Source organism: Agelaius phoeniceus, chromosome 26, assembly GCF_051311805.1.
Source record: "Agelaius phoeniceus isolate bAgePho1 chromosome 26, bAgePho1.hap1, whole genome shotgun sequence".
Classification (NCBI taxonomy): Eukaryota; Metazoa; Chordata; class Aves; order Passeriformes; family Icteridae; genus Agelaius; species Agelaius phoeniceus.
Window position 1 is genome coordinate 3,947,393 of NC_135290.1, and position 20,713 is coordinate 3,968,105.

Consider the following 20,713-nt stretch of genomic DNA (forward strand, 5'->3'; position numbering starts at 1 on the left):
CCCACTAGGCTGGCATTGAGTAGTGGTGACAGGAAAGGAAGGGAAGAGAAAAAAGAGAAGAGGAGAAGAAGGAAGCAATTCTCTGATGGTCTGAACCCAATGTGTTAAGTTCTGCCATCATTCCATCACCATGATCCGAGCTCTTGGAGGTTCTGGCCTGAGGAGGTTGGCGGCACCATCTTTAGCAGGGACGACAGCATCTGCTGCCACCATAGCAGTTGGTGATGCAGGAGATGTCAAAGCCGCCAGAGCTGATGGGCACTCCCTCAGAGCTGAGGATGCTGCCAACAGCAGCAGAGGTGGAGGATCCCACGGCGGTGTTCTGGGGGAAGGAGCTGAGGATGGGCCCAGGCAGGGTCACCAGCACAGCAGGCGGCTGAATGACAACGTGGGAGCTCTGGCACTGCCTGACACAGCACTCATTGCAGCTGCTGGCCAGCGGGCAGGGCCCACAGGACTGGCAGCAAGGCTCACAGGGCCGGCACTGCTGGCACTTCTCAGAGCAGGACATGTCTGGAGCCTGGCGCTGCACCTGGCACAGAGGGCAGGGAGGAAGCAGAGCACACGCACACCTCAGACACAGCCCGCAAGGCACCCCCAGCAGCACAAGGCCCCTGCTGCCTGCACAGCTCCAGCCTGGCCAGCCCCAACCTGGGCATCCTTTGCCTCAGCCCAGCACGCTCCTTCCCAGCTCAGCCAGGCCCAGCTCTGCTCCTGCCTAACCTGGAGGAAAATCAGCACCTCAGCCCAGCCCCAGCCTCTGCACAGAACACACGCTCTCCCCTCTGCCCACACCAGCACCATTGCAGAACAGCCCCAGAAGGACAAGGAGCAGCAACAAGGGCCACAAAGGTCAATGCTGCCATGCACAGGGTGCAGGAGAAAGGGGCTTCCAACTCACCTGGTTCCCAAGGAGCAGGAGGTGACAGGAGAGGTGGAGAGAGCCCCCAGTTGGGCTGCCTTTTATCCTGGCCCCACAGTGCCTCAGGGCCCACAGTTTGTGCTGTGTAGGTGACGATATTCCTGCATGATCCCAAATGAATGGAAAGATCTCTGGGAATGGAATGGCATGAGTTGGATTTTCCCTCTACCATGACTTTGCATTTCCTGGCTTACCTCATTCCCAATCCCTCAGGGACACTTCTTCTGAGTGCTGGTATGCAAGATTCCATGATTCCTGGGGCCAAGGATGTGTCCGTGTGGGTAAGAGACATGAACTAGGTGCAGAAAGGATCGCAAGGAGGCAGGTGATGGGTGCCTGAGGCATTCTTTTGGACATTTCATGTTCCTGCTGAGTGGAAGTGCCTCATCTTCTCCCAGCCCTCCAGGCTTTGGCTCATCAGCCAACCGCTGTCCTTCATGCCTTGCCTTTGAGGTAAAACCTCTTTGCCTTCCTCCTCGTCCTCCACAGTGCATGAGACTCCTGTAGAAGTGCTGCCTGAGCTTCTGCCCTGCTTGGTGTTGCCAGAATCTGCTCTGGCTGGGAGCTCCCCAGCATCTCCTCAGTCCCATCCCTTCCTCAGGCCTCTGCCCCACGTGCTCCCCCACAATCATGTGTGTGGCAGTGTGGCTGTGGCCCCAGTGTGTGCCAGTGTCTGCACATGCCTGTGCTTGTGCTCTGCTGGGAACAGCCCCTGAGAGCCTCTGGCCTGCACGGGGATGGTTGGGCACAGGGCAGGGCCCTTGTGTGCAGCCCCCTGGCCGTGTGCCTGTGCCCGTGTGCTGGGCTCTGTGCTCTGGGCTCATCTCTGAGCACACCTGGCCAGGCTGGCAGTGTGTCAGTGCCCTGGCTGTGTGTGCAAGCTGGGCCTGAGCTGAGCTCTCAGCCCAGCCATTGCACGGCCTCTAGGGCCTTCCCTGCCCAGCAGTGCCAGCCACTGACACACACTCAGCCCCCAGTTCCTTCTCTGCAGGAGCCTGGACAGGGCCACAGCACCCACATCTCTCAAAGACAATCCTAAACCCAGGCCATTCCTTTGGTGGTGCCTCCAGGCAGCCTTGGGGCCCTCAGCTGTTGCCCAGGTTCCTTGTTCCCGACTCATGGAGAAGGGTTGATATGACAGGGTTCGAGTGGCTCTGTGGGGATGGGGGAGTCCCCTGACCACAGAGGCCTTTGCCCCATATTCCAGGAGCTGTGGGAAAATGATGCTGTCAATGAAATTGAGGGATGTGGAGAGAAACTGTTATCCGTGTCTGGGAGGTGAATGCCGGAATATGGGCGAGTTTGTGCTCTCTCAAATGCAAAAGAGGAAACAGTGGCAGCCTTCAACATGGTGTGAGGATACTTTTGCTTTTGGTTCCATTGTCGTGCTCACTTGATCCTGTGAAACCTTATTCAGCTAAGCCTGTGAACTTAGAAGCTGAGCACAAGACTAATGTGAGGGAGGTGTTTGAAGAGAGGAGGTTGTGGAATATCCCCAGGCACTGCTGGTTCCCATTCTCTGTCACCATTTGACATCATCTTCTCCTGATGATCACTATTTTGGGGAAGCCAGGGATTTGTTTGGGAGCTACAATAGAAAAGCCACAAAGCAAAGGCCACCACGGAGCATCCACCCTCGTCTTCCTCCAGCTTTAGCCGTGAGCTGAATGGAAGAGTTCCCAAACACGGAAGGAGAAAGTAGAGGGCCAGGTTTGGATGCAAAAGAACTTTATTGAGTCAAAGGAAGAGAAGGAGGTAGCACAAAGAGGACACCAGGAGTAGATACAGGGGGACAGTGGGGGTGTCCATCTGCCTGGCCTGCAGAGGGATGGAGGGAGGCAAACAGGCCCCACTAGGCTGGCATTGGGTGGTGCAGATAGGAAAGGCAGGGAAGGGAAGAGAGTGCAAGAAAACAGCATTAATGAAGGGCACAAATCCATTGTTCCAAAGATCCATCTTCAGTGCAGCTCCATGTTCTGAGGTTGTGGAGGTTCTTGCCTGAGGATGTCTGCAGCAGCTTTAGCAGGGGCGACAACAACTGCTGCCATAGCAGTTGGTGATGCAGGAGATGTCAAAGCCCCCAGAGCTGATGGGCACTCCGCCAGAGCTGAGGATGTTGCCAACAGCAGCAGAGGTGGAGGATCCCACGGCGGTGTTCTGGGGGAAGGAGCTGAGGATGGGCCCAGGCAGGGTCACCAGCACAGGGGAGGGTTCAATGACAACGTGGGAGCTCTGGCACTGCCTGACACAGCACTCATTGCAGCTGCTGGCCAGCGGGCAGGGCCCACAGGGCTGGCAGCAAGGGTCACAGGGCTTGCAGCAGGACATGGCTTGGGATCACAGGTGCACCTGGCACAGAGGGCAGGGAGAAGCACAAAGTGAGGACATGTGAGAAGCAGCACTGCACCCAAACACCCTGCAGCCAAGGCACCTCCTGGCCCACATTGCAGTGCCCAGCTCAAAGCCCAGGAGCCACCTCAGCCATGTCCCAGCCTCTCTCTGTCTGCACAAGACCTTCTCTGCCCTGCCCTCTCCCAGCACAAGCAGCTCCCAGCCCTGGGCTCTTGTAGCCCCTCTCAGCTGAGACCTCCAGCCAGGCAAGAGCTGCTCTTGAAGCAGCAGCAGGAGGAGGAGAAGAGGCTTCCCACTCACCTGATTCCTGAAGAGGAGAAGGAGGTGAGAGAAGTGGACGAGAGAGCAGAGACTTGGGCTGCCTTTTATAGCAGTCCTGCCCTGCCTCAGGCTCACAGGCACCTTAGTGGAAGCCATAATTTTGTGACCAGCTCATGTCAAATGTGCACCATCCCAGTTAATGGTAGGGGCTGTGGCCTGATTTCCTGCACTGCAGCCTCTATTTCCTGGCTTCTGCCCTGTGCGTTCCTATCTAAAGAATCCTTCTAGTGCCAGCAATGAGAGATCCAAGAACTTCCAGGATATAAACACGTTAGAATAGGGAGAATGCTTGCATCATGGTCTGGTGGCATTCCATGCAGGCTCATGACCTGAACTTGTGTCATTCCTGTGGGTTTCTTTGTGGCAAAGCTCTCAGGGCATCACTCTCATTCTTCCTCTATCCCTGCCCATCTCTCCCGCATCCCTTTGTGACATCCCATGAGTTTTCACATGCAGCCTGTTTTCCTGGCCCATTTTGGGAATGGATAGAGGACAGAAGGTGTTCTTTGTGGTCTTGTTTCCTCTCTATTGCATCTCCCTTTGGTCAGCACTCCATGGCTGCCTCTGCAGCTCGTTCCTGCTCTTGCCCTGGGCTGGACTCCGAGCTGTGCTTGGTGGCTCTTGGCTGGATGGATAGTGCCCAGCAAGCTGCTCTGTCAATCCCCTTTCTCAGGCAGAAAGACAAGAGAAAACCAAACTGATAACTACTTGAAGTTTGAGAGAAGGCAGTTTTCCAAAGCTAAAATGAAAGTTTATGCAAGCACAAGTACACTGGGAAAGAAAATCAGGGAATGGCCTCCTTCCCTTGAGAACTGAGCGCTGGCAATTTCCCAGGAAGCAGGGCTTCCTCCTGTGTCATGGTTGCTCATGATGGCTCACTTTGTACCTAAGGCTGCAGGAATGGGCTCTGTGAGAAGAGTCCAGTGGCTCCAGCCAGCTGTGACTGAGTCAGCTCCAGCTGTGTCCAAAGGGGACTCAGCGCTGCCCAGCACTGAGCACATTTGTCCCACTGCTGATGCCTCTGAGAAAGCAGATTTCATTGGCAATGGCTTGGGCTGGAAAGCAACTTCAAAACCATTTCTTTCCCATACTCCTTTCCTCAACAGGTGGGCACTCACTAAACCAGTTGTGTTTAAACCACCCACTTGCTCCAAGCTGTGTCCAGACTGATGTTGCACACTTGCAGGGCTGAGGAATCTAAAGCCATCCTGGACATGTTGTTTCTATGCCTCACCGATCTCACAGAGAGAGGATATCTTTGCCACTTTCAAGGCAAAGGTAATAAAGAAAATCGCACTGCAGGAGTTGCAACACTGTGCTTCCTCCACCCTTTTTCCAGTAAGCAAACTGGCGGAGTTGTCCGATAAAGAAGGAGGAATCAGAGGCTGTGGTTTGAATGCAAAAGGAACTTTATTGAGTCAAAAGAAGGGGAGCAGAAGGCTCAGAGAGGGCGCCCAAGGGCGGCCATGAATATGCAGCGGGGATGTCTGATGTCATGGGCTGCCAAGGGAAGGAAGCCAGCAGGTCCCACTAGGCTGGCATTGAGTAGTGGTGACAGGAAAGGAAGGGAAGAGAAAAAAGAGAAGAGGAGAAGAAGGAAGCAATTCTCTGATGGCCTAAACCCAATGTGTTAAGTTCTGCCATCATTCCATCACCATGATCCGAGCTCTTGGAGGTTCTGGCCTGAGGAGGTTGGCGGCACCATCTTTAGCAGGGACGACAGCATCTGCTGCCACCATAGCAGTTGGTGATGCAGGAGATGTCAAAGCCGCCAGAGCTGATGGGCACTCCCTCAGAGCTGAGGATGCTGCCAACAGCAGCAGAGGTGGAGGATCCCACGGCGGTGTTCTGGGGGAAGGAGCTGAGGATGGGCCCAGGCAGGGTCACCAGCACAGCAGGCGGCTGAATGACAACGTGGGAGCTCTGGCACTGCCTGACACAGCACTCATTGCAGCTGCTGGCCAGCGGGCAGGGCCCACAGGACTGGCAGCAAGGCTCACAGGGCCGGCACTGCTGGCACTTCTCAGAGCAGGACATGTCTGGAGCCTGGCGCTGCACCTGGCACAGAGGGCAGGGAGGAAGCAGAGCACACGCACACCTCAGACACAGCCCGCAAGGCACCCCCAGCAGCACAAGGCCCCTGCTGCCTGCACAGCTCCAGCCTGGCCAGCCCCAACCTGGGCATCCTTTGCCTCAGCCCAGCACGCTCCTTCCCAGCTCAGCCAGGCCCAGCTCTGCTCCTGCCTAACCTGGAGCAAAATCAGCACCTCAGCCCAGCCTCAGCCTCTGCACAGAACACACGCTCTCCCCTCTGCCCACACCAGCACCATTGCAGAACAGCCCCAGAAGGACAAGGAGCAGCAACAAGGGCCACAAAGGTCAATGCTGCCATGCACAGGGTGCAGGAGAAAGGGGCTTCCAACTCACCTGGTTCCCAAGGAGCAGGAGGTGACAGGAGTGGTGGAGAGAGCCCCCAGTTGGGCTGCCTTTTATCCTGGCCCCACAGTGCCTCAGGGCCCACAGTTTGTGCTGTGTAGGTGACGATATTCCTGCATGATCCCAAATGAATGGAAAGATCTCTGGGAATGGAATGGCATGAGTTGGATTTTCCCTCTACCATGACTTTGCATTTCCTGGCTTACCTCATTCCCAATCCCTCAGGGACACTTCTTCTGAGTGCTGGTATGCAAGATTCCATGATTCCTGGGGCCAAGGATGTGTCCGTGTGGGTAAGAGACATGAACTAGGTGCAGAAAGGATCACAGGGAGGCAGGTGATGGGTGCCTGAGGCATTCTTTTGGACATTTCATGTTCCTGCTGACTGGAAGTGCCTCATCTTCTCCCAGCCCTCCAGGCTTTGGCTCATCAGCCAACCGCTGTCCTTCATGCCTTGCCTTTGAGGTAAAACCTCTTTGCCTTCCTCCTCGTCCTCCACAGTGCATGAGACTCCTGTAGCAGTGCTGCCTGAGCTTCTGTCCTGCTTGGTGTTGCCAGAATCTGCTCTGGCTGGGAGCTCCCCAGCATCTCCTCAGTCCCATCCCTTCCTCAGGCCTCTGCCCCACGTGCTCCCCCACAATCATGTGTGTGGCAGTGTGGCTGTGGCCCCAGTGTGTGCCAGTGTCTGCACATGCCTGTGCTTGTGCTCTGCTGGGAACAGCCCCTGAGAGCCTCTGGCCTGCACGGGGATGGTTGGGCACAGGGCAGGGCCCTTGTGTGCAGCCCCCTGGCCGTGTGCCTGTGCCCGTGTGCTGGGCTCTGTGCTCTGGGCTCATCTCTGAGCACACCTGGCCAGGCTGGCAGTGTGTCAGTGCCCTGGCTGTGTGTGCAAGCTGGGCCTGAGCTGAGCTCTCAGGGCAGCCATTGCACGGCCTGTAGGGCCTTCCCTGCCCAGCAGTGCCAGCCACTGACACACACTCAGCCCCCAGTTCCTTCTCTGCAGGAGCCTGGACAGGGCCACAGCACCCACATCTCTCAAGGGCAATCCCAATCCCAGGGCATTCCTTTGGTGGTGCCTCCATGCAGCCTTGGGGCCCTCAGCTGTTGCCCAGGTTCCTTGTTCCCGACTCATGGAGAAGGGGTGATATGACAGGGTTCGAGTGGCACTGTGGGGATGGGGGAGTCCCCTGACCACAGAGGCCTTTGCCCCATATTCCAGGAGCTGTGGGAAAATGATGCTGTCAATAAAATTGAGGGATGTGGAGAGAAACTGTTATCCATGTCTGGGAGGTGAATGCCGGAATATGGGCGAGTTTGTGCTCTCTCAAATGCAAAAGAGGAAACAGTGGCAGCCTTCAACATGGTGTGAGGATACTTTTGGTTTTGGTTCCATTGTCGTGCTCACTTGATCCTGTGAAACCTTATTCAGCTCTGCCTGTGAACTTAGAAGCTGAGCACAAGACTAATGTGAGGGAGGTGTTTGGCGAGAGGAGGTTGTGGAATATCCCCAGGCACTGCTGGTTCCCATTCTCTGTCACCATTTGACATCATCTTCTCCTGATAATCACTATTTTGGGGAAGCCAGGGATTTGTTTGGGAGCTACAATAGAAAAGCCACAAAGCAAAGGCCACCACGGAGCATCCACCCTTGGGTTCCTCCAGCTTTAGCCGTGAGCTGAATGGAAGAGTTCCCAAACACGGAAGGAGAAAGTAGAGGGCCAGGTTTGGATGCAAAAGAATTTTATTGAGTCAAAGGAAGAGAAGGAGGCAGCTCAAAGAGGACACCAGGAGTAGATACAGGGGGACAGTGGGGGTGTCCATTTGCCTGGCCTGCAGAGGGATGGAGGGAGGCAAACAGGCCCCACTGGGCTGGCATTGGGTGGTGCAGACAGGAAAGGCAGGGAAGGGAAGAGAGTGGAAGGAAACAGGAGTAAATGAAGGGCACAAATCCATTGTTCCAAAGATCCATCTTCAGTGCAGCTCCATGTTCTGAGGTTGTGGAGGTTCTTGCCTGAGGATGTCTGCAGCAGCTTTAGCAGGGGCGACAACAACTGCTGCCATAGCAGTTGGTGATGCAGGAGATGTCAAAGCCCCCAGAGCTGATGGGCACTCCGCCACAGCTGAGGATGTTGCCAACAGCAGCAGAGGTGGAGGATCCCACGGCGGTGTTCTGGGGGAAGGAGCTGAGGATGGGCCCAGGCAGGGTCACCAGCACAGGGGAGGGTTCAATGACAACGTGGGAGCTCTGGCACTGCCTGACACAGCACTCATTGCAGCTGCTGGCCAGCGGGCAGGGCCCACAGGGCTGGCAGCAAGGGTCACAGGGCTTGCAGCAGGACATGGCTGGGGCTCACAGGTGCACCTGGCACAGAGGGCAGGGAGAAGAAAAAAGTAAGGACATTTCTTGAGAAGCAGCAGTGCACCCAAACACCCTGCAGCCCAGGCACCTCCTGGCCCACATTGCAGTGCCCAGCTCAAAGCCCAGGAGCCACCTCAGACAAGTCCCAGCCTCTCTCTGTCTGCACAAGACCTTCTCTCCCCTGCCCTCTCCCAGCACAAGCAGCTCCCAGCCCTGGGCTCTTGTAGCCCCTCTCAGCTGAGACCTCCAGGCAGGCAAGAGCTGCTCTTGAAGCAGCAGCAGCAGGAGGAGGAGAAGAGGCTTCCCACTCACCTGATTCCTGAAGAGGAGAAGGAGGTGAGAGAAGTGGATGAGAGAACAGAGACTTGGGCTGCCTTTTATAGCAGTCCTGCCCTGCCTCAGGCCCACAGGCACCTTAGTGGAAGCCATAATTTTGTGACCAGCTCATGTCAAATGTGCACCATCCCAGTTAATGGTAGGGGCTGTGGCCTGATTTCCTGTACTGCAGCCTCTATTTCCTGGCTTCTGCCCTGTGCGTTCCTATCTAAAGAATCCTTCTAGTGCCAGCAATGAGAGATCCAAGAACTTCCAGGATATAAACACGTCAGAGGAGGCAGCACCATGGTCTGGTGGCATTCCATGCAGGCTCATGACCTGAACCTGTGTCATTCCTGTGGGTTTCTTTGTGGCAAAGCTCTCAGGGCATCACTCTCATTCTTCCTCTATCCCGGCCCATCTCTCCCGCATCCCTTTGTGACATCCCATGAGTTTTCACATGCAGCCTGTTTTCCTGGCCCATTTTGGGAATGGATAGAGGACAGAAGGTGTTCTTTGTGGTCTTGTTCCCTCTCTATTGCATCTCCCTTTGGTCAGCACTCCATGGCTGCTTCTGCAGCTCGTTCCTGCTCTTGCCCTGGGCTGGACTCTGAGCTGTGCTTGGTGGCCCTTGGCTGGATGGATGGTGCCCAGCAAGCTGCTCTGTCAATCCCCTTTCTCAGGCAGAAAGACAAGAGAAAACCAAACTGATATCTACTTGAAGTTTGAGAGAAGGCAGTTTTCCAAAGCTAAAATGAAAGTTTATGCAAGCACAAGTACACTGGGAAAGAAAATCAGGGAATGGCCTCCTTCCCTTGAGAACTGAGCGCTGGCAATTTCCCAGGAAGCAGGGCTTCCTCCTGTGTCATGGTTGCTCATGATGGCTCACTTTGTACCTAAGGCTGCAGGAATGGGCTCTGTGAGAAGAGTCCAGTGGCTCCAGCCAGCTGTGACTGAGTCAGCTCCAGCTGTGTCCAAAGGGGACTCAGCACTGCCCAGCACTGAGCACATTTGTCCCACTGCTGATGCCTCTGAGAAAGCAGATTTCATTGGCAATGGCTTGGGCTGGAAAGCAACTTCAAAACCATTTCTTTCCCATTCTCCTTTCCTCAACAGGTGGGCACTCACTAAGCCAGTTGTGTTTAAACCACCCACTTGCTCCAAGCTGTGTCCAGACTGATGTTGCACACTTGCAGGGCTGAGGAATCTAAAGCCTTCCTGGACATGTTGTTTCTATGCCTCACCGATCTCACAGAGAGAGGATATCTTTGCCACTTTCAAGGCAAAGGTAACAAAGAAAATGGCACTGCAGGAGTTGCAACACTGTGCTTCCTCCACCCTTTTTCCAGTAAGCAAACTGGCGGAGTTGTCCGATAAAGAAGGAGGAATCAGAGGCCGAGGTTTGAATGCAACAGGAACTTTATTGAGTCAAAAGAAGTGGAGCAGAAGGCTCAGAGAGGGCCCCCAAGGGCAGCCATGAATATGCAGCAGGGCTGTCTGATGTCCTGGGCTGCCAAGGGAAGGAAGCCAGCAGGTCCAACTAGGCTGGCATTGAGTAGTGGTGACAGGAAAGGAAGGGAAGAGGAAAAAGAGAAGAGGAGAAGAAGGAAGCAATTCTCTGATGGTCTGAACCCAATGTGTTAAGTTCTGCCATCATTCCATCACCATGATCCGAGTTCTTGGAGGTTCTGGCCTGAGGAGGTTGGCGGCACCATCTTTAGCAGGGACGACAGCATCTGCTGCCACCATAGCAGTTGGAGATGCAGGAGATGTCAAAGCCGCCAGAGCTGATGGGCACTCCCTCAGAGCTGAGGATGCTGCCAACAGCAGCAGAGGTGGAGGATCCCACGGCGGTGTTCTGGGGGAAGGAGCTGAGGATGGGCCCAGGCAGGGTCACCAGCACAGCAGGCGGCTGAATGACAACGTGGGAGCTCTGGCACTGCCTGACACAGCACTCATTGCAGCTGCTGGCCAGCGGGCAGGGCCCACAGGATTGGCAGCAAGGCTCACAGGGCCGGCACTGCTGGCACTTCTCAGAGCAGGACATGTCTGGAGCCTGGCGCTGCACCTGGCACAGAGGGCAGGGAGGAAGCAGAGCACACGCACGCCTCAGACACAGCCCGCAAGGCACCCCCAGCAGCACAAGGCCCCTGCTGCCTGCACAGCTCCAGCCTGGCCAGCCCCAACCTGGGCATCCTTTGCCTCAGCCCAGCACGCTCCTTCCCAGCTCAGCCAGGCCCAGCTCTGCTCCTGCCTAACCTGGAGCAAAATCAGCACCTCAGCCCAGCCTCAGCCTCTGCACAGAACACACGCTCTCCCCTCTGCCCACACCAGCACCATTGCAGAACAGCCCCAGAAGGACAAGGAGCAGCAACAAGGGCCACAAAGGTCAATGCTGCCATGCACAGGGTGCAGGAGAAAGGGGCTTCCAACTCACCTGGTTCCCAAGGAGCAGGAGGTGACAGGAGAGGTGGAGAGAGCCCCCAGTTGGGCTGCCTTTTATCCTGGCCCCACAGTGCCTCAGGGCCCACAGTTTGTGCTGTGTAGGTGACGATAGTCCTGCATGATCCCAAATGAATGGAAAGATCTCTGGGAATGGAATGGCATGAGTTGGATTTTCCCTCTACCATGACTTTGCATTTCCTGGCTTACCTCATTCCCAATCCCTCAGGGACACTTCTTCTGAGTGCTGGTATGCAAGATTCCATGATTCCTGGGGCCAAGGATGTGTCCGTGTGGGTAAGAGACATGAACTAGGTGCAGAAAGGATCACAGGGAGGCAGGTGATGGCTGCCTGAGGCATTCTTTGGGACATTTCATGTTCCTGCTGACTGGAAGTGCCTCATCTTCTCCCAGCCCTCCAGGCTTTGACTCATCAGCCAACCGCTGTCCTTCATGCCTTGCCTTTGAGGTAAAACCTCTTTGCCTTCCTCCTCGTCCTTCACAGTGCATGAGACTCCTGTAGCAGTGCTGCCTGAGCTTCTGCCCTGCTTGGTGTTGCCAGAATCTGCTCTGGCTGGGAGCTCCCCAGCATCTCCTCAGTCCCATCCCTTCCTCAGGCCTCTGCCCCACGTGCTCCCCCACAATCATGTGTGTGGCAGTGTGGCTGTGGCCCCAGTGTGTGCCAGTGTCTGCACATGCCTGTGCTTGTGCTCTGCTGGGAACAGCCCCTGAGAGCCTCTGGCCTGCACGGGGATGGTTGGGCACAGGGCAGGGCCCTTGTGTGCAGGCCCCTGGCCGTGTGCCTGTGCCCGTGTGCTGGGCTCTGTGCTCTGGGCTCATCTCTGAGCACACCTGGCCAGGCTGGCAGTGTGTCAGTGCCCTGGCTGTGTGTGCAAGCTGGGCCTGAGCTGAGCTCTCAGCCCAGCCATTGCACGGCCTGTAGGGCCTTCCCTGCCCAGCAGTGCCAGCCACTGACACACACTCAGCCCCCAGTTCCTTCTCTGGAGGAGCCTGGACAGGGCCACAGCACCCACATCTCTCAAGGGCAATCCCAATCCCAGGGCATTCCTTTGGTGTTGCCTCCAGGCAGCCGTGGAGCCCTCAGCTGTTGCCCAGGGTCCTTGTTCCCGACTCATGGAGAAGAATTGATGTGGCAGAGTTCTGGGGGTCTGTGGGGATGGGGGAGTCCCCTGACCACAGAGGCCTTTGCCCCATATTCCAGGAACTGTGGGAAAATGATGCTGTCAATGAAATTGAGGGATGTGGAGAGAAACTGTTATCCATGTCTGGGAGGTGAATGCTGGAATATGGGGGAGTTTTTCCACTCTCAAATCCAGAAGAGGAAACAGTGGCAGCCTTCAACATGGTGTGAGGATACTTTTGGTTTTGGTTCCATTGTCGTGCTCACTTGATCCTGTGCAACCATTCAGCTCTGCCTGTGAACTTAGAAGCTGAGCAAAAGACTAATGTGAGGGAGGTGTTTGGCGAGAGGAGGTTGTGGAATATCCCCAGGCACTGCTGGTTCCCATTCTCTGTCACCATTTGACATCAACTTTTTGTGATGATCATTATTTTGTGGAAGCCAGGGATTTGTTTGGGAGCTACAATAGAAAAGCCACAAAGCAAAGGCCACCACGGAGCATCCACCCTCGTCTTCCTCCAGCTTTAGCCGTGAGCTGAATGGAAGAGTTCCCAAACACGGAAGGAGAAAGCAGAGGGCCAGGTTTGGATGCAAAAGAACTTTATTGAGTCAAAGGAAGAGAAGGAGGTAGCACAAAGAGGACACCAGGAGTAGACACAGGGGGACAGTGGGGGTGTCCATTTGCCTGGCCTGCAGAGGGATGGAGGGAGGCAAACAGGCCCCACTGGGCAGGCATTGGTGGTGCAGATAGGAAAGGCAGGGAAGGGAAGAGAGTGGAAGGAAACAGCATTAATGAAGGGCACAAAGATCCATCTTCAGTGCAGCTCCATGTTCTGAGGTTGTGGAGGTTCTTGCCTGAGGATGTCTGCAGCAGCTTTAGCAGGGGCGACAACAACTGCTGCCATAACAGTTGGTGATGCAGGAGATGTCAAAGCCCCCAGAGCTGATGGGCACTCCGCCAGAGCTGAGGATGCTGCCAACAGCAGCAGAGGTGGAGGATCCCACGGCGGTGTTCTGGGGGAAGGAGCTGAGGATGGGCCCAGGCAGGGTCACCAGCACAGGGGAGGGTTCAATGACAACGTGGGAGCTCTGGCACTGCCTGACACAGCACTCATTGCAGCTGCTGGCCAGCGGGCAGGGCCCACAGGGCTGGCAGCAAGGGTCACAGGGCTTGCAGCAGGACATGGCTGGGGCTCACAGGTGCACCGTGCACAGAGGGCAGGGAGAAGCACAAAGTGAGGACATGTGAGAAGCAGCAGTGCACCCAAACCCCCTGCAGCCAAGGCACCTCCTGGCCCACATTGCAGTGCCCAGCGCAAAGCCCAGGAGACACCTCAGCCAAGTCCCAGCCTCTCTCTGTCTGCACAAGACCTTCTCTCCCCTGCCCTCTCGCAGCACAAGCAGCTCCCAGCCCTGGGCTCTTGTAGCCTCTCTCAGCTGAGACCTCCAGCCAGGCAAGAGCTGCTCTTGAAGCTGCAGCAGGAGAAGGAGAAGGGGCTTCCCACTCACCTGATTCCTGAAGAGGAGAAGGAGGTGAGAGAAGTGGATGAGAGAGCAGAGACTTGTGCTGCCTTTTATAGCAGACCTGCCCTGCCTCAGGCCCACAGGCACCTTAGTGGAAGCCATAATTTTGTGACCAGCTCATGTCAAATGTGCACCATCCCAGTTAATGGTAGGGGCTGTGGCCTGATTTCCTGCACTGCAGCCTCTATTTCCTGGCTTCTGCCCTGTGCGTTCCTATCTAAAGAATCCTTCTAGTGCCAGCAATGAGAGATCCAAGAACTTCCAGGATATAAACACGTCAGAGGAGGCAGAATATTTGCATCATGGTCTGGTGGCATTCCATGCAGGCTCATGACCTGAACTTGTGTCATTCCTGTGGGTTTCTTTGTGGCAAAGCTCTCAGGGCATCACTCTCATTCTTCCTCTATCCCTGCCCATCTCTCCTGCATCCCTTTGTGACATCTCATGAGTTTTCACATGCAGCCTGTTTTCCTGGCTCATTTTGGGAATGGATAGAGGACAGAAGGTGTTCTTTGTGGTCTTATTTCCTTTCTATTGCATCTCCCTTTGGTCAGCACTCCATGGCTGCTTCTGCAGCTCATTCCCCCTCTTGCCCTGGGCTGGACTCTGAGCTGTGCTTGGTGGCCCTTGGCTGGATGGATGGTGCCCAGCAAGCTGCTCTGTCAATCCCCTTTCTCAGGCAGAAAGACAAGAGAAAACCAAACTGATACCAACTTGAAGTTTGAGAGAAGGCAGTTTTCCAAAGCTAAAATAAAAGATTATGCAAGCACAAGTACACTGGGAAAGAAAATCAGGGATTGGCCTCCTTCCCTTGAGAAGTGAGCGCTGGCAATTTCCCAGGAAGCAGGGCTTCCTCCTGTGTCATGGTTGCTCATGATGGCTCACTTTGTACCTAAGGCTGCAGGAATGGGCTCTGTGAGAAGAGTCCAGTGGCTCCAGCCAGCTGTGACTGAGTCAGCTCCAGCTGTGTCCAAAGGGGACTCAGCACTGCCCAGCACTGAGCACATTTGTCCCACTGCTGATGCCTCTGAGAAAGCAGATTTCCTTAAAAATGGTTTGGGCTGGAAGGCAACTTCAAGACCATTTCTTTCCACTCCTCCCTTCCTCAACAGGTGGGCACTCACTAAACCAGCTTGCTCCAAGCTGTGTCCATCCTGGTCAGGCACACTTCCAGGGTTGAGGAATCTAAAACCCTTCCTGGGTAGTTTATTACAATGCCTCAACAGCCTCACATAGAGGAACATCTTTGTCAGCTCCAAGGGAAAAGGAACAAATAAAATGGCACTGCAGGGATTGCAAAGCTGTGCTTCCTCCACCCATTTCCAAGTGAGCAAATTGGAAGAGTTGTCACAGAAAGAAGGAGGAATCAGAGGCCGAGGTTTGAATGCAACAGGAACTTTATTGAGTCAAAAGTAGAGAAGGAGAAGGCTCAAAGAAAGCAACTGAGGGAAGCCACTACGATGAAGTGAGGATGTCTGATGTTCTGGGCTGCCAATGGAAGGAGGCCAAAAGGTCCCACTAGGCTGGCATTGAGTGGTGGTGACAGGAAAGGAAGGGAAGAGAAAAAAAAAAAGGAGAAGAAAAGGAGACAATAGTCCAAAGCCTTAAATCCAATATTCCAGAATTCCTTTCTCATTCCATCACCATGATCCGAGTTCTTGGAGGTTCTTGCCTGAGGACGTTGGCGGCACCATCTTTAGCAGGGACGACAGCATCTGCTGCCACCATAGCAGTTGGTGATGCAGGAGATGTCAAAGCCCCCAGAGCTGATGGGCACTCCCTCAGAGCTGAGGATGCTGCCAACAGCAGCAGAGGTGGAGGATCCCACGGCGGTGTTCTGGGGGAAGGAGCTGAGGATGGGCCCAGGCAGGGTCACCAGCACAGGGGAGGGTTCAATGACAACGTGGGAGCTCTGGCACTGCCTGACACAGCACTCATTGCAGCTGCTGGCCAGCGGGCAGGGCCCACAGGACTGGCAGCAAGGCTCACAGGGCCGGCACTGCTGGCACTTCTCAGAGCAGGACATGTCTGGAGCCTGGTGCTGCACCTGGCACAGAGGGCAGGGAGGAAGCAGAGCACACGCACACCTCAGACACAGCCCGCAAGGCACCCCCAGCAGCACAAGGCCCCTGCTGCCTGCACAGCTCCAGCCTGGCCAGCCCCAACCTGGGCATCCTTTGCCTCAGCCCAGCACGCTCCTTCCCAGCTCAGCCAGGCCCAGCTCTGCTCCTGCCTAACCTGGAGCAAAATCAGCACCTCAGCCCAGCCCCAGCCTCTGCACAGAACACACGCTCTCCCCTCTGCCCACACCAGCACCATTGCAGAACAGCCCCAGAAGGACAAGGAGCAGCAACAAGGGCCACAAAGGTCAATGCTGCCATGCACAGGGTGCAGGAGAAAGGGGCTTCCAACTCACCTGGTTCCCAAGGAGCAGGAGGTGACAGGAGAGGTGGAGAGAGCCCCCAGTTGGGCTGCCTTTTATCCTGGCCCCACAGTGCCTCAGGGCCCACAGTTTGTGCTGTGTAGGTGACGATATTCCTGCATGATCCCAAATGAATGGAAAGATCTCTGGGAATGGAATGGCATGAGTTGGATTTTCCCTCTACCATGACTTTGCATTTCCTGGCTTACCTCATTCCCAATCCCTCAGGGACACTTCTTCTGAGTGCTGGTATGCAAGATTCCATGATTCTTGGGGCCAAGGATGTGTCCGTGTGGGTAAGAGACATGAACTAGGTGCAGAAAGGATCACAAGGAGGCAGGTGATGGCTGCCTGAGGCATTCTTTTGGACATTTCATGTTACTGCTGACTGGAAGTGGCTCATCTTCTCCCAGCCCTCCAGGCTTTGGCTCATCAGCCAACCGCTGTCCTTCATGCCTTGCCTTTGAGGTAAAACCTCTTTGCCTTCCTCCTCGTCCTTCACAGTGCATGAGACTCCTGTAGCAGTGCTGCCTGAGCTTCTGTCCTGCTTGGTGTTGCCAGAATCTGCTCTGGCTGGGAGCTCCCCAGCATCTCCTCAGTCCCATCCCTTCCTCAGGCCTCTGCCCCACGTGCTCCCCCACAATCATGTGTGTGGCAGTGTGGCTGTGGCCCCAGTGTGTGAAAGTGTCTGCACATGCCTGTGCTTGTGCTCTGCTGGGAACAGCCCCTGAGAGCCTCTGGCCTGCACGGGGATGGTTGGGCACAGGGCAGGGCCCTTGTGTGCAGGCCCCTGGCCGTGTGCCTGTGCCCGTGCTGGGCTCTGGGCTCTGGGCTCATCTCTGAGCACACCTGGCCAGGCTGGCAGTGTGTCAGTGCCCTGGCTGTGTGTGCAAGCTGGGCCTGAGCTGAGCTCTCAGGGCAGCCATTGCACGGCCTGTAGGGCCTTCCCTGCCCAGCAGTGCCAGCCACTGACACACACTCAGCCCCCAGTTCCTTCTCTGCAGGAGCCTGGACAGGGCCACAGCACCCACATCTCTCAAGGGCAATCCCAATCCCAGGCCATGCCTGTGATGCCACCTCCAGGCAGCCTTGGGGCCCTGTGCTGTTTCCCACGGTCATTGCTCCAGAATCATGAAGAAATTTTGAGGTGACAGGCTTCTGGTGTCTCCTCAAAGTGGGAGGAGTGCTGTGGCCACACTGGCCTTTGTCCTCAGCCAGGAGCTATGGGAAAATGTTTCTGTTAAAGAGAATGAGGCATTTGAGGAAAAGAGTTTAGCCATGTCTGGGGGTGGAGGTAGGGAAGTTGAAAAGGACCGTCATGAAGAACAGCATTTAATTCTGATAAGAAGAGTATCCACAAACAACACAGTCTAGGAGAAATACCTTAAGGATGTAAATTAGGCAAACAGAAGTCCTGCAAATGGCATGTAGGGGGGCAGCTCAGTTCTGCAAGACAGACAAAGCAGAAGTTCTGCTAAACAACAATATTGGCCTCACTAAAATGTAGCAGGGGAGCACCAGCTACCTAAGAAGGACATCAGGCTTCAGGACAGACTCCCAAGAAGTATAGAAGGACATATGAAAAGGATGGCAACTATGTCAAATAAGTCAAGTGTCTTGGGCTTTCTAATGGATATATAATCAGTGCATATGATAAAAAAATATCTCTTTAACTGAATGCCTGGTGCACTCAGAGCATGTTGGCAGGGCTGCATGGCTGGTGGCAAAAACATGGTGAGGAACTTGCCCATGCAGATGGTAGATGAATCGACTTCTCAGCACTCCTCTAGGAATCTTTCAATTGCTGGAACTTTTTGGCAATAGTACCTAAAAGCAGCAGTTCTTCTTCTAGTGAGAGAAGAGGAGGAAGTGAGGACATGTAAGGGAAAGCAACATGGTGGCACCAAGGTCAGTGGAAAAAAGAGGGGGAGGAAGTGCTTCAAGCATTGGAGCCAAGATTCTTCTGCAAGCCATGGCAAGGACCATGGTGAAACAAACTGTCCCCCTGTAATCCATGAAGTCCACGGTGGATGCAGAGATCCACTGGAGCTCATGGGAAAAGGGCTCACGCTGGAGCGGGTGGATGCCAGAGAAAGCTGTGATCCAGTGGGAGACCCAAATACAGCAAGAGGGCTCCTGCTTCCAGAGAGAGAGGGAGAGAGCCCTTGCTTCCAAACTAGAACAGCCTATCCTTAGAAAACTGCACCCCATGGATGAGTGACCCATGCCACAGCAGTTTGGGGAAGACTGTTTGCCCGTGGGAGGGACCCCATGGCATAGCAGAGAAAAGACTCCTGTCCCTGAGCAAACAGAAGATCTTGAGTTAGGAGCTGACCAAAACCCACATGCTCTGCCTCCATTCACTATCAGTGAATAAGAGGGAGAGGCTGGGAGTGAAAAAAAGGTGGTTTAAAGACTTACTTCTCATTACCCTCCTCTGACTCGGTTAATAATAAATTTATTTTAAAACTTGAAATTTGAATCTGTTTTGTCCTTGGAGTGTTTTTCTCCCAGTCCTTACCTAACTCATGAGCCCTTTGTTAATTTTTTTCCCCTCTCCTCTGCCCAACTATAGCAGAAGAGGGTGAGCCAATGAATTTTGGTGCCTGGCATTTGGGCAGTATCAAACCAGAACCTATTTGGAGATAAGTAGGAGACAATCTAAAAGGGGCATGGTAAAAAAATCCCCCCTTGGTTGCATTTTGCAACATTGGAGGAAGATTGGTGGTTCCTGGATGAACCAGCAAAGGACCCCAGAGAAAACCTGTTCCAAATCAGCTATTTTGTGTGGCTGATAGAATGCTAATCATGAAACCCCTCGGTCCTGCCTGTCTGGACAGAAGCTGGGATTAACATTAAATGTGAGGACAGTTGGAAGAAAAGAGGTTGTGGGACTTCTCCAGGCCCCCCTGGTTTCCATTCCCTGCCATCTTCACCCTGAGAGTCATTCAAGTTGAGTAGCCATGGATGTGTTTGATAGCTACCACGTAAAGGGAAAAAAGTCAAATCGACTGTAGGGAGTCCCACCCTCTACTTCTCAACGTTTTCTCCTGAGCTCCCTGGAAGATCATGCCACAGATGAAAAGAAAATCAGAGGCCAAGGCTTGGATGCAAAACAACTTTATTGAGACTAAATAAGAAAAGGAGGAGGCTCACAGAAGGCATCTGGAGCAGCCACTAAGGTGCAGTGGGGGTGTCCATCTGCCTGGCCTCCAGAGATAGGGAGGGAGAGAAGCCAACAGGTCCCACTAAGCTGACATTGCATGGTGGTGACAGGAAAGGGATGCAAAAGAAAGGGAAGAGAGTTGTAGAAGGCTACAATAAGATAAAGCATAAATTTAACATTCCAAAACTTCCATCTTCATTCCAACACCATGTTCTGAGGTCTTGGAGGTTCTTCCTTAAGGATGTCACCAGCAGATTTAGCAGGGACGACAACAACTGCTGCCATAGCAGTTGGTGATGCAGGAGATGTCAAAGCCCCCAGAGCTGATGGGCACTCCGCCACAGCTGAGGATGTTGCCAACAGCAGCAGAGGTGGAGGATCCCACGGCGGTGTTCTGTGGGGAGGAGCTGAGGATGGGCCCAGGCAGGGTCACCAGCACAGCAGGCGGCTGAATGACAACGTGGGAGCTCTGGCACTGCCTGACACAGCACTCATTGCAGCTGCTGGCCAGCGGGCAGGGCCCACAGGACTGGCCACAGGGGTTGCAGGGCGGGCAGCAGGACATGGCTGGGGATCACAGGTGCACCTGGCACAGAGGGCAGGGAGAAGCACAAAGTGAGGACATGTGAGAAGCAGCAGTGCACCCAAACACCCTGCAGCCAAGGCTCTTCCTGGCCCACATTGCAGTGCCCAGCACAAAGCCCAGGAGCCACCTCAGCCAAGTCCCAGCCTCTCTCTGTCTGCACAAGACCTTCTCTGCCCTGCCCTCTCGCAGCACAAGCAGCTCCCAGCCCTGTGCTAAGACAGCCCCTCTCAGCTGAGAACTCCAGCCAGGCAAGAGCTGCTCTTGAAGCAGCAACAGGAGAAGAGGCTTCCCACTCACCTGATTCCTGAAGAGAAGGAGGTGAGAGAAGTGGATGGGAGAGCAGAGACTTGGGCTGCCTTTTATAGCAGTCCTGCCCTGCCTCAGGCCCACAGGCACCTTAGTGGAAGCCATAATTTTGTGACCAGCTCATTTCAAATGTGCACCGTCCAGTTAATGGTAGGGGCTGTATCCTGCTTTCCTGCATTTCTGCCTTTTCATTTCCTGGCTTCTGCCATATGTGTTCCTATCTGAAGTTTTCTGTTAGGGTCGGGATGGGAGGCACAAGAATTTCTGGGGTATAAACACATCAGAGTGGACAGAATGCTTGGATCATGGTCTGGTGGCATTCCATGCAGGCACGTGTTGCATTTTGATTCCTCTCCAGTAGGTCAGCCTAATTGGTCAACAATCCATGCTCGTTTCTCCACCTCGTTCCTGCTCTTTTCTT

At 54.6% G+C, this 20,713-nt stretch overlaps 1 protein-coding gene and 3 pseudogenes across 1 annotated transcript; all 4 read right to left on the reverse strand.

The window, feature by feature from the left end:
- Positions 1-2,941: 2,941 nt before the first annotated feature.
- Positions 2,942-3,710, reverse strand: LOC129130801 (feather keratin Cos1-2-like; annotated as a pseudogene).
- Positions 3,711-8,063: 4,353 nt separating this feature from the next.
- On the reverse strand, positions 8,064-8,838 carry LOC129130800 (feather keratin Cos1-2-like; annotated as a pseudogene).
- Positions 8,839-13,164: 4,326 nt separating this feature from the next.
- LOC129131078 (feather keratin Cos1-2-like) lies at positions 13,165-13,933 on the reverse strand. Its single transcript, XM_077190816.1, is given in 3 exon segments — positions 13,165-13,481; positions 13,794-13,902; positions 13,904-13,933. Coding segments are annotated over 3 exon segments (456 nt in total).
- A 5,723-nt stretch (positions 13,934-19,656) lies between these two features.
- On the reverse strand, positions 19,657-20,416 carry LOC143695744 (feather keratin Cos2-2-like; annotated as a pseudogene).
- Between the last annotated feature and the right edge of the window lie 297 nt (positions 20,417-20,713).